The sequence below is a fragment of the Dermacentor albipictus genome, chromosome 1 (genome assembly GCF_038994185.2).
Source record: "Dermacentor albipictus isolate Rhodes 1998 colony chromosome 1, USDA_Dalb.pri_finalv2, whole genome shotgun sequence".
In the NCBI taxonomy this organism is placed as follows: Eukaryota; Metazoa; Arthropoda; class Arachnida; order Ixodida; family Ixodidae; genus Dermacentor; species Dermacentor albipictus.
Genome location: NC_091821.1, coordinates 312815998 through 312843860, shown reverse-complemented (window position 1 = coordinate 312843860; position 27863 = coordinate 312815998). Strand labels below are relative to the sequence as shown.

The window sequence follows — 27863 nt, the reverse complement described above, 5'->3', positions numbered from 1 at the left end:
ACTGTGGGAATTGTGAATTTCATTAATTCGATGTTTTCAACTGTCAGCAGTAAAAATAATTTTACAAATTCCCAGAACATTCCTGGTAGATAGTATCTTGTCAATAAGCACCTGTAAATATATTGCAAGGACGTTGAGCTATAACAGTATGGTTATGAGTGCCAGTGCATGCAGTGCAGATTGTGCCGGGAGCAATGCATTGTTGTGGCTCACAGCGTCCAGGATTTGTGTGTGTTGAGTTCTGCAGCACAATAAATCTTGGACGCCATGGCTAACCACACTTAGTGCCTGCAACTGTTATCAGTTCGGGGTCAAAAATTAAAAAGGGTGTGGAAAATACAAATATTCGGCCTCAGAAAAAAAAAAGTTGCAGTTTCGCCAGTAAGGCAAAGAATTGATGGTGATAGCAAAGAGACAACTACATGAAGTAAGGTTTGTCATTTTACCAGCATGATGTTTTATCAATACCAGCATCAGCTCAAGCAAACATGAAAAGATCTCGCTTGATGACCATGAACACTTCCTGTCATGACACGAGTGAGGGCTTTGCACTGTGCCTGGGAAACTTGGGATTATGCGACTGCCAACACTAGACGTGCGGGAACACAATGTGCATTGTTAGATATGGAGCTGTTTCCTGCGATTACTTCGAGTTCCCCAGACCACATCGGATTGCAGCACAGCTAATTGAGGAATGCAGAAGCAGGAAAGCGCATTCCAGAGGAGCGGCCGAGCAAACAAGTTTAAGGCAACAAGTTCACGTGCCAACAAGTTCGTGCGCCGCCGGGATTAGCAGGTGGGCATCCGACAATGGAGCATGAGGAGCCCTCCCCTTCTCCTCGTTAGAAGTGCATTGCCAGTCTGCAAGGCAAGACCGCAGAGAGCCGCCAGGTGTGACACCGCGACACGGGCGCCTACCATTGGCTGAAAGTGGCGTCATCGGAGCGGACTCTTCCATTGGTCAAACATGACGTGACTTACAGTGCTCGAAGGGTTTATAAGAAGCCTACCAGAGAGACCTGAGCATTCTGGGACATTCCCTGATCACCAGATTCACCTCTCTCGAACTTCTTGCCGCGGGCCGCAGCGTCCGAGTTGCTGCCGGCCCGTAATGACTGTACGAATGTTACTTGTCGCTCACCTCCCTGTATATAATATGTAAATAAATCCTCCCAAGTTTTGGTTTCCATCCCGAAGTCCGTCCCTCTACCCCTACAGCATCAAGACACTAACCATCTCAGCTCGCACTTGTTGCAGATTACCTCCAAGATACGGCACATGCCCTTTGTATGGACAGCCATGTGCAACCATGGCAAGGGCAGATGAGGAGACATGCACGCTTAGGGGGAGAGGGCACATAGGTGAATGTATCCTGTGATGATGTGTAGTGCGTGGACTATTCCACCTTGTTAAAATGCACTTGGCACTGTCCTTAATGTGCAACTACAGGACGAACGGGATCAGATGTGATTGCCCTGTGCAAGCCAGCCAAACCAAGCCATTCCAAAATGCGCATGCGCATCCAGAATGTGTTATTTCAAGTTGCTCTTGCTGAGTATTTGGCATATTTGTTATCAAAATATATTCTACGATTGATTTTTTGGACATGCCTGATAATTCGGACGCCTTTGCGGCAACGTCACCTACCCCGTAGAGCCAATGTATAATGTCTGAAAACCTTCACTGTCCGATTTTTCAGACTTTTTGCGTTGACTGCAGGTCCAAAACGGCATTAAATGAAGCCACTGCTGCTGTCATTTTGATTATCTCACAGCCTTGAACAAGTACTCTTGCAAGCTGATCTGATGGCAGTTGTAGTCACAACTGCGGCTAAGGTAGGCCCGCCTGCTTAGACAGTTGCTACGAAGCTTTCTGTTGTCCGGTGCTGTGTTTTTCATTGAAAGAATTTGCCACTAACAGCAATGGCACCAACTCCATCTTTCTCATCTTTTCCGACGACTTCGAAGCGCGGAAAGCACGTGACAAATCAAGCATTACGTAATGCTGGCTCCCAAAAGTCAGCTTTGCTGCAACATAGTAGTGTTTGCGGTGAACTGAGCTTACGTGATGTATTGCAGTGAAGCACATTAAGAGTAAAAATCATAAGCCATTCCACTCTGTGAAGTTGGTTGACCATCGAAGCTGTTTAGGACACGGCATGGAAGTGACACATAATTTTGAACAAAGTTATGAACTCATTTATCGTTTTGATTGGTGGTCATTATTTCACTTGCAACTGCAATCACATTCTTTGATGTCAAATCGATGCACATACGCCACTGGGTGGTCGATTGGGCTGGATCGCAAGGGATATGTCTGCAACACGGAACGCGTAAATCGCTCCCTATTCGTTACCGACACATCCTTATTGAAATCACCAACAACAACAGGGGTAGTGTCATTGCAGCTAATTCATGCAAAGTGAGTAGCCATGAACCTTACGGGACTATGAGTACTTACTTACAGGGGTTTGAGCCATTGTTCACAGTGGTCCGAGCCAATGTTCACAGGAGTATGAGCCATTGATGATGACAGTTTTTGACATGCTGTTCTGTATATTGTGTGGGTGATTAGAAAGAATTTAAGCACTGTTCGCTTCACTTTGCTAAGTGCTTGTAGCCTCTGCCTTATGGGGCTCTGAGCTGTTGCATTTTTTGCTTGGGGTATGAGCTATGGATGATGATAGGTTTTGTTCACGGAGAACAAAAATTCATGGAACCCTAGCCATATACAGCTTCGCTGTAAAAAGCCACTGTCGTGGGGCCACTTTATGTATTCGTTAGTTATGCACGTGTGCACTCGCCATCTCCTGTCACAGTGTGAGCACCATTGAACCTAACTAGTGCACTGGCAACCCTTCAGACCTATTTCGGATGTGCTTGTGGCGATTTGAGCCCTTAGGGTAGTAAAAGGCACACATTAATTTTTTTGGAGTGCTAGGATTTTTATGATGTTTTGGTGACCTTTAGGGAGTCTGAAAAAGTGGATGTTGACTATATATATCTTTAGTTGTGAGCAAACAAATATTTGCTTTGGTTAGCTGTTACTGAATGAATGAATAAAGGGAAAATGAGACATCCACCTGTTCGTAGCGATTGCTACAAAGGAACCCATACGGGTTCCTCGAAAGAAAAATTCGTCCTGGTCCGGGACTCGAACCCGGGACCACCGCCTTTCCGGGGCAGCCGCTCTACCATCTGAGCTAACCAGGCGGCTAGCAGATGGCAGGGCGAAGTCGAATTTGTCGACAACACGAAGCAACACGAGGAACTTTCGAGGAACCCGTATGGGTTCCTTTGTAGCAATCGCTACGAACAGGTGGATGTCTCATTTTCCCTTTTTTCATTACTTCTCTCCACCTTGCGGGTTTCCGCAGAACTACTACGTCAAACTCTTGCCTTTGCTTCGTGTTGTCGACAAATTCGACTTCGCCCTGCCATCTGCTAGCCGCCTGGTTAGCTCAGATGGTAGAGCGGCTGCCCCGGAAAGGCGGTGGTCCCGGGTTCGAGTCCCGGACCAGGACGAATTTTTCTTCAACTATGAGGTCTTTCGAGGAACCCGTATGGGTTCCTTTGTAGCAATCGCTACGAACAGGTGGATGTCTCATTTTCCCTTTATTCATTACTTCTCTCCACCTTGCGGGTTTCCGCAGAACTACTACGTTAGCTGTTACTGTTTCAAATTCTGCATTTTCGGTTTCATTATAACAGTAGAATACTCATTAAAATAAAGCATGGCCAATCAAATTTTAGGTTTACCGTATTTACTACATAATAGCACACCCCAAATCTAGCATGCACCTAATTTCCGCAGGCATAAAGTTAGAAAATAAAAGTTCACCTGAATGTGATAGGCCGCCGATTCATAAAAGAGAAATATAGCTTGCTCTTCACATTTGTGATAAAAAAAACGAGATGGGCTGAATCTACATTCACAGGAGGGATTTTTTTAATGAGCTTTCATAATGAAAGTGGTGAATTGTCGTTGCCTTTTGCGCTTTATTGGCCTAGATATCAATCACACAGGGGCAGTATTCTCGAGCGATCAATTTTAGAGATACTGCTATTACTTTTGTGAGGCTCTTCATTGGACTTGTCGAAGTATGTGTCTTACAGTGCTTCTGGCACTGTGCGCATAAAGCGAGCTTGGCACAGCACCAGAAATGCTGGCAGCTGATTACACTGACACATTTGGTGCTGAGTCATGCAAAATCTCCCAAAAGTTATAGCCAAGAATACTGCTCTAGGTTGTGATCAAACACAAAATTAACCAATAGCAACCTTCACAAAAATGTGCTCTGTCGCCATTTTGTTATGGCAATGATGCTGCGCCTGACGGCTCTGACAGTAGGCTGCTGCTGATGCTGGGAACGAGGTTTTGGTTTCATATCCATTTGTAACGTGCAAGCAATTATCAGGCCGGGTTTCTTGGAAAATAGGTGTATGTGGAAAAAGGTGATTGGAGTAGATACAGTACTTCGTTATATTCAATAATTTATTTTATCCATGTTTGTTATATCAAGGTTGGGACTGTTAATCAGCACCATCCTAATGTTCTGTTTCTTGTCTCGATTTTTTATTTTCTCACCAGATGCAGCTGCTAGAAGACCCCAAGCGAGCATTGCATGAAATACACAGTGCACCCTCACCACGTGGAGGTGCCAAGAAACCCAAGGCCCAGAGGCGGCCTCGCAAAGCCAAGGGCCTTGCAGGGCAGGTATGTCTTCCACTCTCACCTTCTACGTAGCACAGATTGGGCCTGCTCTCTTGGCTCAGTGGTGAATGCACTTCTGCTACTGAGTGCAAGGTTGTGGGTTTGATTTTCAGCTGCGGTGTATACTCCATGACAAGAAATTAAAGGCCAGTTGCCCATTGCCAACAGTGGCCAACTGGCCGTTATTTTTTTGCAATAAGCTGTATGTGTAGTTCCTGACGAGTCAAGAATGCAGCAACAAATGCTTCTCAAAAAGAACATGTATGCATGGATCAGGAAGGTCTGGTGCTCCTTACGATTCTTCTTCATGTCTGCATACCGCCTTCACCCTTCCTGAGGTGCTGTCATGTTGTGAACCTCTTCAACTTGGGAATTTGTGCAGTCCATTACAGTAAAACCTTGTTGATTCAACCCTCGTTAATTCAGAAAATCCAATAATTCGGACTCATGCTCTGGTCCCGGCAGGCGTATGCATTATTTAATGCAATCAAACTCTGATAAATATGGACATATTTGGCTGCACGTCTGTTAGTTGGGTCAACACTTGTAACTTGGCGAGTGCGGAGTTCCGCAAATGTGTGCTGCAAAAGAGGAAAAACGGTGCTAGCATTTAACCGAGACAAAGCAGTGGAGTCCACACCGTAGTCATCAGTGGAAATCATACGTGAATGACAGGAATGCTGGAACACTTTGTGCCTATTTCTGCCTTTATAGCCTTTATTCTTGCATTGGCCGTGTGCCTTCATAACTGCGTAGTCGCCATCCACAATCGTGTCGATAGCGACTATAGTTTCTTCCTCAGTGCCTGCAGCAAACAGTAGTTTAGCTTTGATTTGGTTTACATGTCGGCTGCGTGCCTTCAGAACTGCATAGTCACCATTCTGGTCCATGATTATGTCGATAGCTACTGTGGCTTCTTCTGCAGTGGTTGCAGCAAACAATCGTTTTGTTTTGACTAGGTGCAATGACTGCATGCACTATGTCACAAACAAGGTGAAGGTGTTGAGGCCGAAACAAACAATTTGTTCATTGTTTTCTTGATACCCCCGATAATTCGACATTGGTTAACTTGAACATTTTCTTCGGTCTCGTGAAATCAGAATTAACGAGGCTCTACTGCATATGAGTCTCTGCACAATGTGATGCACGACTTGTACAGTTGGCCAAAATGTTTATGGAACATGGATTCCACGACATATGAATTTCTGCTTTGCTAAAGGGGCCCTGAAATGCCTTTCTAACTAATTTTAGAATGGCCTCACTGTTAAAGGATGTTGTCTCACGAATATCATGCCACATAGTTTTTCAAATCTTTCAACTGCGGTGGAGTTATACTGATACCCTGCTTTCTCTCTCCTTCCTTTCATCTCCACTAGCATGCTGAAAGCTACACAGCAGAGAAGGCAAGAGGGCAAAGCCCCAGCCAAAAGTTGTGTCATGGCTTCAAAAAGTCTTGTTGCGGCACCATGTGGTGTCTGTGGTAGACCATGCTACACAGCATGCTGCTGCCATCTCGGAGGCCACACACAGCAGATGCAGCTATGCTCATTGCAAAGATGAAATAATTTTCGAAGCTTTTTGAGATTGCAAACATACAGTATATGCTTTATCTGTTTAACTAAAAATTAGCTATTATGTATTACTGAGAAAGCTCTCACGACCACAAAATCAGCCAATAGCACTGGTGGGCCAGCTGCTTTCAGTGATGCTAACGAGCGCCACTGTTTACTGCGAAGGGCCATGTGCAGACTGCCAACTTAGTAAATGTTACAGCATGTCAGATTCTTGATCATCATCATCATCATTATAAATTCAACTATTATGGGCTATTATGCAATTTGAGTATTACATATAAAGGGAATGAAGGTATATGCTGCTGAATTGTACATTTCTGTACACATGTTACTGTCCACAGTGGAGTGAAACAACCATTGACTCCAACTGAAACTGGGATGTACTGCATACAATGCTTCGGGGCCATTGCAGCTTTGTCCTCAGCCGTTGAAGGCCAACTGCAAAGGAATTTTGCTTTGGCTAAATGGATTATAAATTGCTAGGATATATGACTGAAGCTACCTTTGCAAAGCTTTAGTGCTTGTAGTTGTCTAATTTTCTTATTAGCAGCCTTTAAATATATAGCACATAAGCACATGACGAGTGCAGCTCGTGGTTGGTGGCAATGACATACCATATTTTTCTGCATAAAACCCGCGTCCTTGTACAATTACTATATCCCAAAGAAACAAAAAAATCTGCTCTTATAATGCACAGAAATAACTGCACACAACAACACACAAATTTTTACAAAAGCATTCTCGCATATGCACGACTATTCCACATTGTATCTTTGGCTAGTGGCTCTGTTCTACATCTCTTTGGTGGTGCTGATAGAGGAAAACCTCTTTGAGTTAGATTTCACGGGACCGAAAAAAAAAAATTGGAGGACGCTTAAGCTTCGCCTTCAAGAGTGGAACGCGACAGCGTTCCCGTCGACCCGCCAAGGGGTGTAAGAGAATGGGCTACGGCGCAGCGACTACGCGCCCCGCATCGGACGCGGTGAGCGTCGAGCAACGCAGCCTTCGGCGCGGCAACAAAACGTGCGCCTGAGCAAGCGACGCACGCCTGAGCCTTAGAAACAGCTCGTTTCTAAGGCAACACCGCATTCACTAGAGGCGCTTTTGTTCCGCTTTGAAGCATCGAACTCGTGGCTGAGTGGTAGCGTCTCCGTCTCACACTCCGGAGACCCTGGTTCGATTCCCACCCAGCCCATCTTGCAAGTTGTTTTTTTATTCATGAAGTGCCTGCTGGGATTTATCGCTCTTGGCCAACGCCGCCGACGCCGCCGACACCGGCTTTTCTGCGACACGAGCTCCTTAACGCTGTCGCGTTAAGATGTCTGAATTAACAGAATGTCGAATCATTGAGGGTATCAAGAAAACTATAAACAGATGCTTGCTACAGCAGCACGCTTTTATTAGTGAATCGGCAAATCCTGATTCTGTTTTGAACAAACGCAGTGTGGAAGCAGCTGTTCTCGTCATCTCATGACTAATTAGCACTCGCAGCGGCGGAGCCCTCACGACTTCATTCGCAGTGCGGCCGCGGCGCAGCCACAGCGTGTCTTTATCTGAGACATGCTTTTCACTACCGCGTGCACATCATGATTATTTTTTCTCCAGTGAGCTGGTCACCAACAGATAAACTGTCCATCACGATGTAGCCGGTGCTCTTCATCCTCAAGAGCATTGCACTGAGTCAAAAAGAAACTATTGTTTGCCGTAACCACTGCGAACAAAACTGTGGTTGCAATAGACGTGATCGTGGATGGCGACTACACAGTTGTGAAGGCATGCAGCTGACACAGTGTTATGCGCGGCAGTAAACGCAAGAATAAAGGCATAAAAGGCACAATTCGGGACAAAGCATTCCGACATTACTGTCATTCATGTACGACTACCACTGATGACTATGACGGTTGGACGCTAGCACCATTTTTGCTCTTTTGCGTCGCATATTTGTGGCCCTTGCTGAGCTCCGAGAGTTGTTCGAATTAACTGATGTACGACCAAGTACCTCCGAATTAACGAGAGTTTGATTGCACGAAATAATGCTGGGACCAAAGACCGAGTCCGAATTATCCTATTTTCCAAATTAACGAGGGTCAAATTAACGAGGTTTTACTACAATTTTTTATACTGTAAAGGACTGTTGTCACGTGCACCACTCATGATCCGAGTTCTGGTTTGCCAGCTTCTAACCCAGTGAGAACGCAAGATGTCAGTCCGAAAAAAAGAGGAGAATGGGCGAGTATGAAAGAGGGGAGAGGGTGCTTCACCTTTGTGGGGTTCAGGTTGCCTAGGAGATAACGAAACATTTAATAGTGGAGAATTCTGGCTTGAGGTGTGGCTTCACGTCAGTGCTGTTTATGCTGCCATTAAGCCACACCTTAAGGGGAAATTTGTGTGTAATCCGTATCTTGGCTTTACCATTTATATTTTCACATTTTTGGTGTGGCTTATAATGCGCAAGAATACGGTAAGTCCCAGCATGTTGCCTTTGAGATTTATCGGCATGCTGTGGGAAGCTACTAGCAATGGCTTATGCTTAGAGCCATGTATTCTTGTTTGCGCGTCACGAGCGATGCTCTCTATGGTTGCTTAGTGGCTTTGGTGTTGCGCTGCTAAACGTGAGGTTTGCGGGATCAATTCGCTGCTGTGGAGGCTGCATTTCGATGGGGGTGGAAGGCAAAAGCACTCGCGTACTGTGCATTGGAAAAATTGCAAGGAGTCAAAATTAATCTTGAGTTCTCCCTTTCGTCTGCCTCATAATCATATTGCAGTTTTGGCATGTAGAACCGTATAATTAAATTTTTAAACTTCTGGCGAGTGACAGTGGTGGCGTTCTTCAATTTTGGTATCAAAAACGTCTACTTTTGCAAGCCCTTCATGATTTATCCACTCCTATTTGAAACGTAAAATGTTGTACAGAAGCTGCTCTGCAGCTACGCTGTCTGAAACTAAGCTTTTTATGTGGCCCAACTATTCGTTGCAGTTAGCCTTCAAGCTGCATTCTCAGTGAACCGAATTGCTGATTCAGTCTACTCATGAATGTGACATTTGTTCTGTTTTGTATTCTTGTGTTTGTTTTAACCGCACGTGCGCACTCCAGACGCCTTTCCTAGAGAAAGCAAAATGGACCCTTCGTCTGGCCAGAATGGAGAGTGGAGACGGCACCACCTCGGCACTACCTCGATGGAGGCAACCTTTGCCCTCGGCGATCGACAAAGAGCAGGGTGTTGCTCCCGTTGTGTTTAATTTGAATGCGAATTATTTTTGACTGCTCAGCACACATGCCACGAAAGCTTTCACTTAACGACCAGCTGGAAAACGTGCCCCAACTTATTGTAGATTTAGCTCGAATTATGCTTTGCTTTCGTCTGCATGTTGTGGCACTCACCGCTGACATAGAGAAGGCATTTTCGCAAATTTTTTTTTTGCAGCCAAAAGACAGAAACACACTCAGGTTCCTTTGGTATGAAAAAACACTAAGTGACCCTCATGCACTTCCAAAGGTGGAAGAATGGCGATTGACAAGGGTACCCTTTGGTACATCTGCCAGCCCATATCTACTCAATGCGACAATACTTTCTCACCTGGAGAAGCAAGAGAATGAGCATAAACGTGTTGCTGACATCTTGAAAGAATCTTTCTATGTTGACCATTTAATTACTGGAGCATCATCAGTGAGTCAGGCTGCAGAAATATATAGAGTTGCAAAGGCAATCGTGGCAGATGAAGGCATGAAGTTGCATAAATAGGCCACAAATTCTGCACAACTATGAGGCTTATTGGAGGACGATGACATTACATAATGCTTTGACAAGACACATAAGGTTCTGGGTCTGCACTGGAGACCAGAAATGACCTCCTTTCCATTCCTACAGAAAGCGTTTTGAGCGCCGTGAGATGCAGTATCAGCACCAAGCGTATGGTACTGCAAGCATCCACCAGGATTTTTGACCCTCTTGGAATCGTCAGTCTGTTCGTCATCAGAGCAAAAGTATTGTTTCGGCGTTTGTGGGAAATAGAGGTCGACTGGGATTCGCCATTGCCGAATGACTTGGAGAAAGCATAGAATATCTGGTGCGATGAACTGCTTGACCTTCAGCGACTCACTTTCAAGCGATGCATCACAGAGTAGGATAAGATAGGTCGCTTTAAAATGCACATGTTCTGTGATGCAAGCCCAGAAGAGTATGATGCATGTGCCTACCTGCGAACGGAGGAGGCAGTAACAGCTTTAACGTCGAGCTAATTTGTGCCAAATCAAGAGTAGCACCGTTGAAGCATCTTTTGTTGCCTAGGCTGGAGCTAATGGCAGCTGTCATAGGAGCATGTCTGGCAAACTATACTTGTAAGCAAGTGGGCTTGTCTGCGACAGTGTTTTTCTGGACAGACTCCACTATTGTACTGTACTGGTTTCAGAGCCATGCTACCTGATGGAAGGCATTTGTGCGAAATAGAGTTAGTGAAATTCAGAACATGAGTGCCCCTAAACAGTGGAATCATTGCCCTGGAAATGCAAATCCTGCAGATTGCCTCATGCAAGGCATGTCAGTTAAGACTGTCAGCAAACACACTTTGATGGCACGGTCCTCCTGGGCTGTTCAAAGACCGCCAAGAATGCTCATTTGAGATAAACAAAGAGACTGTGCCAATGAATGAAATAGAACAAGAGAAAAGGAAAGAGAAAATGGTGCTGCAGGTGTCTTCGGTTTTGGAGAGGAAACCTATCATAGACATAATTAAATATATTGTTGAGGCTTTTTCATATCACTGCTTGGGTCTTTCGATTCCTTAGAAAGATGAAAGGTGAAATCCTTGGTGGTGGTCTTAGTGCCGAAGAACTCCATCGAGCAAAGACTTATTGGATTAAGGCTGTCCAAGAGGGCACTTATAGAGCTGAAAGGCAAAACTTGATTGAATACAGAGCCGTGTTACAACAGTCAGAGATCTACACTTTAAGCCCCTTCATTGACAATGACGGACTTCTGCATGTTGGTGGAAGATTACAGCATACCAAAGAGGAACAAAGGGTCAAGCATCCCATGCTATTACCCCCTGTGCACGCATTCGCTAAACTCATTGTGAGAGAATGTCATCTGGCTGTAATGCATGGTGGTGTTCAAGACACTATGACCAAAATAAGGGAGAACTTTTGGATTCCAAGATCACATCGAGTCTTGAAACAAGTAATTCAAACATGCAATAGCTGTACACGAGAGAGGCTACGAGCAGCTAATGCACTGACAGTCCTGCTTCCCGCTGACAGAACATTGCCAGGTAATTGTTTTGGCGTTGTTGTGACTTGCAGGTCCTCTTTTCACAAAGGGAAAATGAAACGAAGAAAAAGTGTACATAGGATTATTCACCTGTGCCATCACTCGTGCTATTCATTTGGAGCTCGTATCGGACCTCTCCTCAGAGAAATTCCAGCTGGAGTTCCGTTGTTTTACAGCACGTCATGGTTTACCATCAGTTATCTACACAGACAACGCTTTAACATTTAAGAAAATGTCGAAGGACCTTTTGAAGTTATTCAACTCAATAAAGAGAGGAGAATTCACTAGTTACTTTACGGAGCATCAGATACAATGGAAGTACATTGTTGAGAAGGCAGCATGGTGGGGAGGCTTTTGGGAGCAATTAGTAAAGAGCGTCAAAGTTTGTCTTCGGTGCGTACTGGGAAATGCACATCTGAGCTTTGAAGAGTTGATGACAATGCTCAGTGAAGTTGAGGCTGTCATTAACTAACGCCCCCTGAGCTTCCTGCACTCATCACCAGACGAAGGAACTGCCTTGACAGCGTCGCACTTTCTCACTGGAAAAAGATTGCTAGCGCTTCCTGATGGTCATGCGACCATTCGATCTACAACTTCAGCCAAGGAAATGGTGCGAAGATGGAAACATTGCCAATTGGCGCACAGCTCCGCCAGCAAAGAAAACTCGCTCAAGAAAGGCAATTTTGTCTTAGTTCATGACGAAAAACTACCTTGGCTCCTCTGGAAAAGAGCTGTTATTTACAAGGTGCTCCCCAGTCGAGACAGTCAAGCCAGCACAGTGGGGATGCCAGGCGGTAAACTTCTTCGTCGGCCTCTGCAACTGTTATATGCAGTTAAACTCTGCAATTGAGGGGAATAATGAGCATGCTCATTTTTGAGGGGCAGTGTGTTCTGTTTTGTATTCTTGTGTTTGTTTTAACCACACGTGCGCACTCCAGACATCTTTCCTAGAGAAAGCGAAATGGACCCTTCGTCTGGCCAAAATGGAGAGTGGAGACAGCACCACTTTGGCACCACCTCGAATGAGGCAACCTTTGCCCTCGGCAATTGACGAAAAGTAGGGCGTCACTCCTGTTGTGTTTACATTTTAGAGGTGGGTTAAAGCTTCGATGAGGAGAGGACATGGACTGTGTGTGCATGTGTGTGCATGTGTGTGTAAGAGAGAAGAGACACTCTTAAGAGACCATAGAGAGCGGACATTGTGTCCTACGCTGCGATGTTTTCCTTTGTTCAGCTGTACTGCATAACCAGAATATAAGTTTTCTTCAATTTGTTCCTTCAAACTGATTTCTGTGTTATCAATCTTTTGACAACATAACTTAGGGCCACCAAATGATTTAGTGCCGCGACATCGTGGCACAACAGCGGTGCTGCTGACTAGCTGCTCCTAGTGCGATTTGTTGCGGCTCAACCATTTCACACTTGTCCACAGACAGAATCTGTGATGGGTCTTGTTGCACAAATCCAGGTTCAACTATGGATGATGAGAGGCAAAACTACAATTGCAGATCTTTTTAAACATGTTGATGATCATTCCAACCGTACAGGCAGTTGAACTAGAGACTTTTATTTTGAGAGTGAACAAGATACCCTTTCAGTAGCTGAGAGGCACTGCTTTGTCTTATAAATGCATTTACCTAAGTATTTCACAAAGCGCCTGTCATTTACAATGTATGGACATCACAACATTCTGCCTGACAAGTGTTTCAGGTTTATTTATATTCACACAAGGAATCTGGCTGAACACAGAAAGAAATCTGCACTTTCAGTGTTGCACGTAGTGTTCCAAGTGCTTGCAAAATATTGCGTTTTATCTCTGTATGAAGCATGTGCAAAGTGGCACATCTCATTGCCTGTCGAGCTGCATAACATGCTTGTGCTATTTTGTCACTTCAACAAAACTTCCCTGTTGCACTGGTTAGAACACCTTATCCACAACCAAACAGCAACGAACTTGATTCTCACCAGGTTCAGAGATTGTTTTTATATACCCATTTTGTAGAAGCATAATTAGTAAATTACACTCCTACAACACCAAGAATACCACTCTCATCGTGAGAAGAGGATTCATAAGCCAGAAAAGATGCGAGAACGATATATGGTTGGCAATTTCGAAGTTTCTGCACCAGGTCGATGCTGAAGTTCCTGCTCCAGCTTGCCATAACATCATAGGCCCTGATATTGTCCGCTTGGGCCCAGTTAATATTTTATTGGTAAAGATGTCCTACATGATATTCCAGAGGAGCCAAAAGTGAATGTGCAAGTTTCAGGCGCATTTACTGCACAGCGTCGCAAATGTGAGAAAACACGCTTGAATCAATGTTGTCATACCGACGCATTTTCGCTGAAGTTTTGCTGTGAAATTTCAGAAAATGGAAGCTTAGCCTTCATTTTTCTTTTCTAGTTATGAACTTCTTACTGAAATTAACAAAAATGCAGCTTTGAAAGAATACTTTACGAGTCTAAACTGACTTAATGTTTCTCTTTAGTGTTCATGTTTACAAAAAAAAAAAAAAAACTTAGCAGTTGTGGGGATGCGCGACCCTCGCGCCTCCCCTGATGTTTTTCCCGCATAGCGCGTCTCCTGTAATCCCGCTTCGCCCCGTGGCCTGCGTGACGCCCGCGGAGGTCGATGTGGTTGAAGCGCAGTGCGAGAGATGGTGCCAGTGTTGCGCTGCTAACGCCGCAGACAGGCGAGGTTACCTGGGCGCCGAAAGGAAGGCGCTTGAGCCCTTGGGGGTTCGAGGCAGCAAGCAGTACGGACATGCCATGCCGCGCGCGCGCCGACCCATGCTTCTGCGAGACCGTCTCGCGTGGCCGCCTTGGAGTGCGCCACCGTTGGCGTGACCGTACACGCGGACGACCAGGCGTTGGGATCCAGCATGGGGCGAACATATTCGCTCATTTTCAGGTCGCGGTGAGTCGGACTTCTAGATTAGTCGCGCGCCCATCGGCATGTTTTGTGGATAGCAACTCGGCTAGCTGGCATTGATCTATGAAAGGTGCAATAAATGCCCTTGTGACTGTTTGCACTAATGTGTTGTCGTTCCTTTGTCCCAAGAGCACGGGAGGAGAACCCCACACAGTAACACAAGAAATTTAAAACGAGGTACATGACTTGAGTGCTGTCTCGCAACTAAAACTTTTATTAGGGTCTACCCGGAATGTTTGCACATAGAAAACCAAAAAGTAAACCAGAAAGCAAGCAAGAAAGCAAACAATAAACTACAGAAAGCAATAATAAACCACAACGAAGCAAAAAGGCAGATAAAATCACATGGGACACTGTCAATCAGCACATGCTGTCTATAATGATTTATCAATGTACTGATATTCTGTATCATATAAGGTTAGTGATTCCTGGATGACTCACAACCTTGTGTTTCTTAATGAAAAAAAGTATCTGTTAGTTTACTTAGCACCTGTTAGTGTCTCTTTAAGATGTTCAGTCATCCACAGTGCTGTGTGCTTCCCTGTTTCCAGGCCCCGCCGGTCCGGGGCTCCCTGGCCTACCCCCCTGAGCAGCAGCCCATGTACCCTCAGGGACCGCCCCCGCCTCCCCAGCAGTGGTATGGACAGCAGCCGCCGCCCATGCAGCAGCAATCATACTATGCACCCCAGCAGCCCCTGCCCCCAGGTGGGCCCCACATTGCCCGCACTGTGCTGTTGCCCCAGGTCGTTCTCAGTCTGGTTCCCGCATCCTTGATGGGTGACGAGTGCAAAGTTACTGGCTTAAAACTGTGTGCCACTGACTCGTATTTCGGGTCTCGCGTAGAATGCGATTAGAGTATGCCACGTTGTATCTTGCGTTGCCATTCACCTTAACAGTTCTCGTGTTTCAGTGATAAGGAGCATATACCCTCCCATTCTGTCTTAGGATACGCGTGGCAGCTGCTTCTGAAAAAACATTTGATGTGTACAGTCACTCACTTATGCCCCCTTCTGACTGCAGTGAATTGGTTTGGAGTGGAAACTATTTAGGATGCGATTGTTGACAGTGGATTAAGAGGCTAAAATAGGACATCTTCGAAGTGCACTAGCAATAAATTCATACTTGCTACATTTATAAAGAGTCAAATCTTATTTTATTTACTGTGTATACCCATGTAATGAACACACTTTCTTTCCCAATATACCAACGCAAAGTTGGGGACGTTTGTTCATTATGCAGGGTAAATTTCATGGGTACATCTTCGAAACAGCAGAAATTAAAAAGTAATACGCTAGTGATTTCAAACATGCATAAGATAACTTATCTTTGCAGTAAAAATACATATATACCATTCAAAAACCGTAACTTCATTCCACATCAGAACCACCAGACCTGCCGTTAAGATTGCTGACCACTTTATCGACATCGTGGTTCCACCATAGAATAAAGAACCAATGCGTCAGCCATGCGAAGTCGGTGCGGTTTAGGCCAGTTCTGCATAACAAAGCTGAACACGCGCTCCAATCAGCGATCTCCAATTGCACGCCAGCTCATCCTCGCAGCCACTTCTGGCTGTCTGCTGTTATTGCAAGCATCACGTTGAAGTGTGTACCTGTTTTGACAAGGACACTGCGTGTCTCTTTTCTTGACTATCCTGCTCATTGGCATGTGAAAGTTTACCAGTGTCTGATCAGCGTTTCCTTTTTGTGAGCAGATAAACTCTATGTCTGCGTGTAACTCGACTTAAGGCCCATCACACATCGAAACCCAAGACAGGCAGAAAAGCGAGCCACAGACACGGGAATTTGACACTACAGCTGACTATGACGACTGTGCTGATCAAGTGCCAGCTGCCCCTTCTTCACTTCGACTGTCCCATGTGATATGACTGGCCGCGCATCCCATGCGCATGCTCTCCTATTACGTCAGCGTAAAGTACGTAAACTGCGTATTTTGCAGAGAGCCAGTCGAGTATTTTTTCTCTCAAATCTGTGAGGTGCCTTTGCAATGGAACTGGCAGGTAGGATGCGTTAAGCATTAAGTGCACTTGCTTTAAACAGATGTGCGAGAGTCAAAAGATTGTAGTTTCTCTGAAAAGCTACAGTACTGCCGTTGAATTGTGGCCTTGCTCAGTAGGAAAGTTTCGGGTGCGTTCATTGCGCGAGGAAAAAAAAAAATTCCGATTTTGCGCGGCTAATCTGAGGGTGCGTTCATTACATGAGTAAATAAGATAAAAGAAATGCATTTTAGCCCAATATGGCAGTGCCCATAAACCATAAGCGCCTAAAACATTGATGCCATTGAAGGAAGAAAAAAAGGAAGATAAGATATGGTAATCAATTGGCTTACGTCTGAGGCTGCATTTTGCCTTGACTTAGCAAAACAGCCTTCTAGTGTCGTTTTGGTTTAACACTTTCCTGTCCGCGCCTATGCCTATCGACAGTATGTTGTCGATGGTTTCAACGTCGATTTTCTCCCGTTCGGAGCGCTTACGGACAGCTAGCGCCATCCAGCGCATAAAAGGACAACTATTTTTCAAGTTTCGGTATTGTGTTTCCTTTTTTGGCCGCGGGAGGGATTTTTAAAACGCCTTTTAATCGCGCTTGACGAGCGCGCTTAGTTTCGGATATGGCGTCGACGTCGCGCGCAGCTGCTCCTCGGAAACGGCGAGTTTCGACGGATTCCGATGAGTCTGCATCAGAATTTTGTGATGGTGGTAGCAGCGGAGACTCGGGAGATGATTTTGACTCATCCGACTTCAGCACGGACGGTGAAAGTGCGTCAAGTAGCCCCGGAACGTCGACAGGTATCCGCCGGTAAGTTCCGTTTTCCACTCCGAGCCATTTTATCGCGGCCGCGATCAGATCTAAAGACATGCGGCGTGTTCTAAAGGCTACGGCTCTTATCTGCAGGGTGTCAACGTCGTTTGGACAGGACCACTTGTCGGCGGCGGCACAAAGAGTGGAGTTTTGCGCGAGAAGACGGCCGGGAGTCGACCTCGGCACTGCGCTCCGTAGTGCCGCGCGGCGCTTCGCAAGAGCCGTCGACTTCTTCGCGCTGTTTTTCACGGCGGAAATAATCACCGAGATATGCAGCATGACAAATAAATATGCGTGGATGCATATTTTGGAGAAGCAATCATACAGTGAGAGAGACGGGTCTTGGAAGGAAGTGACTCCCGATGAGATGAAGAAGTTTATCGGACTTCTCATTTACATGGGTATTGTGCAAGTACCGCGCTTGCACTGCTACTGGAACACGCGGAAATTATTTTCTGGTCTTCTTCCGCCTTCGGTAATGCCAAGAAATAGATTCAAAGCGTTGCTTGCATTCCTGAGTGTGTCCGACCCTGAGAAGACAACTGTCGCATCCCATGGCAAGCTGCATCGCGTAGCTCCGCTGCTGAAGCACATCAACGCCTCATCCGCCCAATTTTTCCAGCCTGATCGGAGCCTCTCCGTTGACGAGAGGATGGTGAAATCCAAAGGCAGATCCGGAATTAGACAGTACATGCGGGACAAAGTTATTAAATGGGGGTATAAATTGTGGGTTTTGGCGGACTCCAAATCTGGTTACACTGTTCAGTTCAGTGTATACACAGGAAAGCGTGAAGCACCTAGCGCACGTGGGCTGGCATTCGATGTTGTGACGCGACTGGCAGAGGACTACCTAGATCAAGGGTACATCATTTATTTAGACAACTTTTACACGTCGACATCCTTGTTCGTACACTTGTTGGAGCGCAAGACGCTTGCTTGCGGCACAACGCGCAAGGATCGTCGGGGCTTTCCAGCCGAGCTCAAGGACACCCAATGGGAAAAAAAAGCAAAGAGAGGAGATGTTCGCTGGCTACGGGACCAGGACGTACTATATTTACAATGGAAGGACAAGCGTGTTGTTCACATGATGTCGACAGCCCACACAGCCAACAAATTCGTACTTGCGAAGCGCAGAAGGAAAGTTGACAATAAGTGGGAAGAAGTATCGGTGAAAAAGCCAATGCTGATTGACAAGTACAATGTGGGCATGCTCGGCGTCGATAAATCAGACCAGCTGATTGGGACATACAATGTTCTGATGAAGTGCGTGCGTTGGTGGAAAACGCTGTTTTTCCACAGTATAGATATTGCTGTTGTCAACAGCTTTATTCTATTTGATGAGCACCGCCGGCAACATCCAGAAGTGCCTGAATTGTCAAGAGGTTCGCGCTTTGATCAGTTCGCGTTCAGGCTAGAGCTGGTAGAGCAGCTCATAGGGCTTGATCAGCAACAACATCCAGAACCCAAGGCTCCTCCTGCTGTTCCCGCTACATGTGCCCCTAAGGATCAAAAGCACAAGCCCCAGAAGCTACAAAGATACAGGAACTGCAAATTGTGCTATCAAGAACGGAAAGTGGAACAAAAAACGAACGTTTTCTGCGAGACGTGCTCCGCAAACTTGTGCTTCACCACATCACGCAACTGCTTTGTGCGGTGGCACGATAGCCACTAGGGATAACCTTTTCCTTTGTAAAAAAATAACTTGTGCAGATAGAAAGTTTATATTTGCAGGAATGTTGTATACGGCCTGTCCCTTCAAAACGTATATTTCGAAATTTTTTTATGTTGTCTTGGTGCAAAGCAGCATCGACGTTTTTGCGGAGTTTTCTCGTTTTTGTTACAAATTTTTTATTAAGTGATTTTTTTTGAATTAATTGGTAATAAATGTTTGCTTTCAAACGACACCATTAAAAAGCACATTCCCTCTTCTACAAATTGATACTAAACATTTTAATATCAAACAATTGGTGTAGCAGCAAAAAAAATGTTTACTAGACCACCCGAAAAGTGCTTATTTTCCCACGGACAGGAAAGTGTTAATAAACATTTCAGGCATCACACAGAAACATGGACAATCTTAGTGAAGACAGAAAGAAAAAGAGCTCACATTTTAAGTATACTGGTTTTGCTTCTGCAATTCTAGGCAAAATAGTCGTGCCTGGAAAAATTGAGAAAAGTAATGATTACATATGTGTGCGCATTGAAGCTAAGTCTTGGAGCACTGTGGCCCTGATTAAGAAGCTGCTCTATGGCCAGTCTTGAAGCTTGTATTAGGGCTCACAGTAAATATAATTTGTCTCCATAATTTTGTCCTTTCTTAGTATTAGGGCTTACAATAAATATTATTTGTCTCCATAGTTTTGTCCTTTCTAAGAAATGTCATATTAATGTTTCAGCTGCTTCACCACGGTGGGTTGCTGGACATTTGTGAATGAATTAAGGTGTGTCGTATAAACGTAGGAAAAGCATATTGCTTAGGGCGTTTTTCCATTCTCAGAATCAGGGCATATATATCTGAACATTGCTGAACATTCTGGCTTTTAGAACTAGTGGGCTGCCAATTGTACTTATTAGTACAGTAGATTTCTGTTAATATCACTTTGATTAATTCGAATTTTCCATTAATTCAATCTCAGCTAAAGGTCCTGGCCAGTGCCCATTTATTTATATGGGCTGCAACTTTTGATATTTTGATCCTAAAATTTGCCTTCACTGGGTAATTTGAACTTGACCAGTCAGCATTTTTACTCTTATGGTGACCCCAATAGTGACCCCTTTAGTGGCAGCGTCTGTCTTGGCGGAACTCGGGGCCAATGCGTTGAGCAAGTGTCATCTGCTGTCGAAAACAGCTATTTTCAGCCTACTGTATTGAAATTTTCAAGCAAGAACCGTAGCTCGCAATGTATGATTACGGTATTTACCCGATTCTTACGCGCGCCTTTTCTTTTAGAAAATAATTCGGTCGAATATTGCCTGCGCAGTGCAATCTGATACGAAATCAAAATCGCCTTCACGGCATATGTAGTAACACAGATGTACTGCGGTGAAGCTGACCTTAGGAAATGGCCACCTTTGTGCAACACATATTAGACCCTTGCCCATATTTTTTGCTAAAAATTGAATGTGCATGTTACATTTCTGCTTTGTTTAGGAGCTTTAACATCATTTCTACATTCATTTTCTACTTTGGACACATAGAAATGGGTACGAATTTATTTGGGGATATGTTAAAATCGGGGAAATGCTGCCAAATGAATCAGTGGTGTGTTTTGACATTTTATCCTGCACCTTGTTTAATTCGACGTGCCAGATAAATTGATCAATTCCATCAGTCCCATTAGGGTCAAATTAATGAAAGTCAACTTTACTGAAGTGCCAAACATCAGCGATTCATTGGCATTTATAGATAGTGCCACACCTCGGATTGTTATCTCCTCCTGCATAGCTTTTACAGTAGATACTAGTCTCTTTATTGCAATATTTAAAAGCAATTTGTTTTGTAAAGCAGCTACTTACATAGTTCTTGAATACATGTTTGACCGTTCTTTGTTTTTCCTGTTTGCCCTGCAGCATATGTGATTTTCCAAATGAAGGTCTGCAGGCCTTTTTCATGCAACACTTGATTGAAGTACGGTCAATGGCTGATCTTTTGGACACCCAATGTATGAGAAAGTCTGTAATTTTAACGTTGAAACCATTCGCTGTCCAATTTTCAGACTTTTTTGCTCTGATTGCTGGTCCAAAACTGCATTAATTGCAGCCACTACTGCCGCCATTTTGTCTATCTCCAGCCTCAAGCCAACACTCTTGCATGCCATTCCGCTGGCAGCCATAGTCATCTTGTGCTACCATTAGGCCCAGCTGCTTTGACATTTGCTATTGTAGTTTCTTACAATAATTACTAGACAGAATTCTGGCGCTAGTGGCTATGGGAGCTGCAACTGGGGCGGCTCAGCCAGCATGGGAATTATGGGAAGTACATGGATTTGCCTAAACTTCGTCCTTCTGGCTTCAATTGGCTCCACAACTGTAAATTCGTCATTTCCAATGAAGTACCGTGTTATAAATAATTAATCAAACATAAAATTGTCCGACGGCAGGATTGTAACACAACATCTCTAGCAGAGAAGCCCAATATTGAAACCGTTACGTCATGGATGCATGCATTCACAAGCGACATAGAACGGCCTTATGAATTTCGATAGGCTTGGAGCATTTCAATAGTGGGCCACCTTGACAGGTTGAGCCGCTACACTTAGTAGCGATTGTGCATGTTCACAGAGTATTCTGCACTTAGAAGAGTATAGATCGCTTGAAATTTAGGACTGTGAAGACAGATGAGGCATAATAAACAAAGCCAGAACAACATTTGAATCCACAAGTACGAAGATCAGACAAATTCATGTACCTCCCACCATTCCCATGGTGGCTGAATGATCGCAGTGTCAGTGTTCCCTCCAGTAATTATTGTATGAAACACTGTTTGCTAGCAAGCTTTCTGCTGTTCAGTGCCATGTTTTTCATTTAAAGGATTTTTTGCTGTAAATGACGACCCTGACTGCCTTCATCATCCTCACAGATTGCGTCGACGTCCGAAAAGCATGGCAAGGGTCTAAAGTGTTGCATAACGCCGGTTCCCGAAATTCAACCTCGCCGCAATACAGCAGTGTTACACGGGCAAGCATACTCAATGTATAGCGGTGAAGCATATCAAGAGTGCAAAGGGGCCACTTTCATGGGACAAAAGATTTGTTCCTAATTATACACACGTGCACCTACCTTCTTTTGTCACAGTACGAGCACCGAGACGCTTATTATTTGTACTGGCAGGCCTTTAAAGCTATTTCCGACATGGCTGCGGCAAATTGAGCTCTTGAGGGCAGTTAAAAAAAAAATTGTGGGGTTTTACGTGCCAAAACCACTTTCTGATTATGAGGCATGCCGTAGTGGAGAACTCCAGAAATTTCATCCACCTGGGGTTCTTTAACGTGCACCTAAATCTAAGCACACTGGTATTTTTGCATTTTGCCCCCATCAAAATGCAGCCGCTGTGGGCGGGATTCGATCCCGTGTCTTCGTGCTCAGCACCCTAACACTATAGCCACTGAGCAAACACGGCGGGTACTGAGGGCAGTTAGAGGCAGGCATTCATTTTTTCGGACTGCCTGATTTTTCAAATGTTTTTGTGGTCCCTAGAGAGTTCGGAAAATCAGACATTGACTTTATATGCACATTTTTAAAGTCGCAGAAATAATCTAAGCAATAACAGAGAGATTTGTAGAAGAGAAACTCCAAATGAGGCAGTTTGTTTTGAAAAGAGTTCCAGTTGCAATATGCTTGTTTTATAAATGAATCCTAAATAAAATTATAAAATCATTTGGCCGTGGCAGTGCATGTTTATCTGAATTAAGATTACTGCTCTGCAACTTTATCTTTGAAAGTGCTGCACAGATTTGGTGGTAATGGGCTTGAAAGCTGTAGGTGCACCGAACTTAATAAATGATTTATAGACAATTTAATGGGACTGTTATGATGGCACCACCATTGGCTGTTAACAGGTGCATTTTTTAACTGTAACAACTAATACAAGGTACAGCATAGACTGCTTATAACGTAAGCTGCCAAAGTTGCAAATATCCACCACTGTATACGGCACGGCACTATAACCAAAACACCAACTTTCAAAGCCTGCAACACATGCAAAACATCTAGGCTAAGCAGCTGTGTCTGTCTGACAATTGCAGCATGTGACTGGGGCTTTTGCATCCTTTTAAACTTGGAAGTGGTGTAAGTTTATTGCTTGAGCACCGGCCTTTTACAGACAGTCTTCACATGCAGCAGACAAAATAACACAGGAAAAAAGTATCCAGAAGGCGAAAGCAAACTCATAGTGGAAGAAACTAATCATTGTGCAGTGAGGCATCTTACCTGCTGCTGTTTGTAATCGAAAAGAGGATCACCATGCTGCTTCAAGGACACAGAAGGCCTCCCGGTCTGGCACATGCACACCAAAAGAAATGGATGGCACTTGATTTTTTCGCCGAATGGTTCTGCGCATGGGATCGATAAATGCCCGTTTTTAGTGTTCTCGGGAGACTGTCCGAGACCTGCGTTTTCAAATAAGCTTCATATAAGCATGGTTTATATTTCAAATTATCGACATACTGCACTATTTCCCAATTCCCTTTGAGTTTGATATATATGAGTTCGGCTGTATTTTGTCTCGCGCAGCTGTACTGTAAGCAGCCTGTGTACATTAAGTTCTGTGGTAGGGTAAACAGGAGTTGAAAAACAAACAACATTATATCCATTCTTGCGCTATAAGCAGTTATGTTATAAATGGTCTGAGCTGTAATAGATCCAATTCATATGCACGAAAATAGCTGTACCAGCGTTTCACCTTGACATCACTCCACACAAATATTACATATTGGCCCATGATGGAAGCCGTGAATGGAAACTAAAATGAGAGGCCACTGCAGTGTGGAGCACTGCAGTGCCCTTGCTAAGATCTGTCTTATGTGCATATTGGTTTTGCATGCTCCCACGATACACTTCATTAGAGCATGCATGCATTTGAGTTTTACTTCGAGAAAAGTGCTCACTGTAGATATTGCGCACTTGTATTAAGTTCTCTTTTTTTCTAGGGCACTTATACATAGAGGTAATTTTTCCTGTATTTTTACGTGATCTTTGAGACAAGGTTGTTTTTCTACATGCGGATACACAGAATTGTGCTGCAGCACTTGTTTTCTGCCACTCTAATGGTTGGTGAAAAATATCATAATAAGAGGGGCTGCCTTATATGTAGGCCATATTTCTTTTTGAAAGGGCATGAAAGAAGAAGAGTTCGGTCATATGTAAATGTCTAATTTCTCATAATTAATTTTTTAGCTGCAACTCCAGCTGATCATCCTGTTCGCAAGCTTCAAGAATTACTTGGGTGATTGAAATGCAAGATGATATATTAAAAAGTAAAAAAAGTAATAGTTGTACGCTAGGCTGCAGGGACACATAAACTCCATTGTAAGATGTGATGGAAGCGGATAAAGATGAATTCATGCAAGGGGGAGACAAAGATGACAGGAGCTGCATAAAAGATGTAGTCCTTTTATTTTTACCTCTTTTACACATGCTTCAGCAGAATACCCAGCAAAACTACTGAGTCACAACATTTTCTGAATTTAGTCTTCTTTTAAGAAAAAACTGGCTAGGGTTCAACGTGGCTTGAACCTAGTTATACGAGTGAAAGCTCTCTTAAGCATGGTTAGACACAGTTATTCTGTGCTTCTTCCCGGCAAGCTATATCGGCAGTGTGCTCAGACTCTGCCTGGTGCGTGCGGCAAAGAGTTGACGCACTCAGACTGGTGTGTGCTTCTTCATCCATGGTGAGGTGGAGCGACCAAGTGCTGCTGAAGCAGCCATTAAGGCATGTTTATAGTCTGACATTACCCGTGTGCAGGTGCGCGTCTCTTGATGCTAGACACATCGGAGTGTATTAGCAACATCTGATTATGTTGGCTGGGCCAGTGCGTCTAACCATCGGTCAAACTCTAGATGCTGTTGTTCTCAATAACGTGAGAAATTGGGTACGCATGCTCATGCTGTGTAGGATTATATTTAGCCCTTTAAACCCTCGCTTAGTCACATGCTACCCAGCGGCGAGGCTCGAGCGAGCGCAGCTGTGACACCTCTCCATAGTGGATCACATGACATTACATCACACCTTCACACTTGCGTGCCAGTGGCTGGAGGTCAAATGCATACTGAGATTGACCTTGGGAGTTGTACCTCAAGGAGTAAAGCTTTTGCTCTAAAATAATATGTGAAATGTCTGCTCTAGAGTTGATGTCTGGAGTGACAAGGAAGGATGAATTTAAGAAAGATTAGCATCTGAGGAACAGTTGGGGTGTAGATATTGCAGTAGGTAAATGTTTAGGATGGGAGGCTTAGATGGTCTGTTCACCTGACGAAATATCAGAAGAGCTATGTTGAAGACTAGCCACATCCTGTCACCTTAAATGTCGAAATACAGTCTGCGATTTTCACATAAGTATTACACATCAGAAACGTTCATTTTTGCTTTGCAAGGCATTCTTATTATTTTTCAAATTTAATGAAACATCATTCTTGTCAAGTTCTTGATTCTGAGATCATGCATACTGTTGTCTTTGTGGTTCCCTTTCTGGGAGACAAGGAAACACGAAGGTATGCAGGTATGGAAACATGCATGTCTTTGCAATGTGCTTGCTTCTTGCTTTGTGAGCCACTTGTGCCATTGGTGCTGTTATCTGCCATGGGCAGATTCTGGCACCAAGTGAGCGTGACACACCGTTACATATTTCTTGACAATGCTGGCTGGTTCCCATGCCAAAAATTGTCTGAAATTTGTTCCTTGACTTTGGGTTTGCTTATTAAGGCACTGGTAAATAACACTAGGCAGAATGCAGCGTGGTAGAAGTGTCATGTGATCCTCATTTCCCATATGTTGTCGGGAAACGGCAGCATCATGTGGTTGCGTGATGGTTGCATCAGAAACCTGCAATTTATTTTTCTTACCTGGTGAAGTTGGAGAATGTGGTTGGTTCTAGCATTGTAAAGGTCGAAAGAAAAAAAAAAGCTATATTTGTTTGGCTATAAATTCATATCTACTTGAATGAACATGTGCCGTGGTCACACCCCCTGTCATGTGATTACTCTGGAGGCCCTTAATGATGGCTAGTAACTTGTATTTGCAAATAGGCTTTAGCTTGAACCTTTTACTCTATGCTGCTTTTTGAGGGCTGGGCCACTTCTTAACTGACGTCTTCGCTCCTGACGGTGGCTGTGGCGTTCTGCTGCTCAGCAGAAGGTTACTGGTTTGATTCCTGGCTACTGCAGCCGTATACCAGCAGGAAGAAATGCAAAAAGGGTTGTGTACCGCTCATGGGATGTGCATTAAGGAACATCAGGTGGTCCAAATTAATGTGAAGCCCTCTACTATGGTGCTTCTCACAAGCCATGTCTTGCTTAGGGACATTAAACCAAATCAATCAATCAATCAGTCAGTAATGTTCTTTAGGGATTCTGGCGATACAAAATTGGTTGAGGAAACTGCCTATCAACTGTATGTTTGAGCAGACACCAAAAGTGCCTCTTTACAATACTACAGCATGAATTGATGTGGAGCGATATTAAAATGTAGCAGCTATTTCATTCAGAGGTTGGTGCTACCCTTCTCTTGCAGAGGTGAAAAAACAATAAAGAGTTCTGGCCAACTAATAACTATGAGGGTAAAAACAATCTTTAGCCCGTATGCTACTCCAGTTTTCATAACTAGTATTTGAGAGGCAGAACTGCTTTGAGCATCTGCTAAACCATCGTAAGCAAAATTAGTTGCATGTAAAAAAAAAAGAAAGGAAGAAAGAAAAGAAAGGAGAAAACTTGTGGTCTAGTGTTTGATGCAAGGCAAAATTTTTATTTGGCTCTCAGATGACATTGAATAAGGAAGTATGCAGAATAAGAAAAAGACAAAAAAAAAATGAAGTTTGTGCCACTTAATAGGGCAACAAATACCAGCATGCAGTTCTTTTGACTATACCGGATATTTTACAACATTGTTTCTCAGTTATGTGAGCATTGCAAAGGTTTAATTCATAACATATAAGGGATAGTACTCTTGAAGTATGTGTATAACATTTGTCCACTTCAAGTGCTTTAACTGATATATGGTGCGGATGAAAGAATGCTGTTGTGTATGTAGATTTGTAAACTTGGAGTATAATTTTTAAATTCTTGCAATAATTTTAGATTTCCTCAAACTGAATGGCCTGTTTACTCATCTGCCATTGCTAGATTGACTTTTTCTTTTAAATGCAACATGTCTTATCCAAAGTTGTTCAACAGCTTTTACTGAGGACGCTTCTGATTTTCACATGTACTTCAGCAGGGAAATTGGTGCTTGAGCTAAATTAGCTTGCTCAAGTAGAGGCTTCATGTCTTAAATTTTTTGCTACCATTTTGACTTTTGCTATTGGTAAAGGACCTGTGAGTGTGTGCATGCATATATGTTCAACTGTCGCCATGTCAAATATTAATAAGAGCCCCGCTTCAACCCTCAAACCCATCCTTACCCACTGTCCTGTCCTTATCCACTGTCCCATCTTTGGTCTCTTGCCCACTTCCTTGCTGTCTTTTTATTTATTTTTTTGTTCCTCTTCTGGTTTTCAACGTTTCCCGGTCTTATCTTTTTTTTTTTCGGACATGATAACCAAAAACTTATGGTCTGCAACAATTACTTGAATTTGTATTTGAATTGCTGAAATTGTCTTGACATTCCATTTACATTAAAAACATCAACATTTTCTTTTGTTTATTATGGCTTGTTATTATCATGTACTATAATACTTCATTTTAATTTACTTTTTCTTATTTTGTCCTTTTCTTCTTTTGTGGCCCCCACACTTTTCCTCTCTTTTTGTTTTTGCAATTTCTATTTTATCTTTATTCTGTTTTGTGTCTTCTTATCTCTCTGTTTCGTTATGCCTGTCATGCTCTGTCATTACATTGACATTGCCTC

General features: G+C 43.9%; 2 protein-coding genes across 6 annotated transcripts in view; both read left to right on the top strand.

Annotated features, from left to right (window-relative positions):
- The window catches only part of LOC135904930 (mediator of RNA polymerase II transcription subunit 12-like protein), a 210016-nt gene that overhangs the window by 135007 nt on the left and 47146 nt on the right, over window positions 1-27863 (top strand). For all 5 annotated transcript variants that reach the window (XR_010565259.2, XR_011511295.1, XM_065435944.2 and 2 more), the window contains exons 36-37: window positions 4591-4716; window positions 15038-15191. Coding sequence is in view for 3 of the 5 variants with exons in the window: in XM_065435944.2 (XP_065292016.2) it covers window positions 4591-4716; window positions 15038-15191 (280 nt within the window). In the remaining 2 variants the exon portion in view is untranslated. The remainder of the gene's footprint in view (window positions 1-4590; window positions 4717-15037; window positions 15192-27863) is intronic.
- Window positions 17115-18992, top strand: LOC139054976 (piggyBac transposable element-derived protein 4-like). The gene is made up of 2 exons (XM_070532684.1): window positions 17115-17302; window positions 17399-18992. Exons 1-2 carry the CDS (start codon window positions 17115-17117, stop codon window positions 18975-18977), a joined length of 1767 nt encoding a protein of 588 aa, XP_070388785.1. The 3' UTR covers window positions 18978-18992.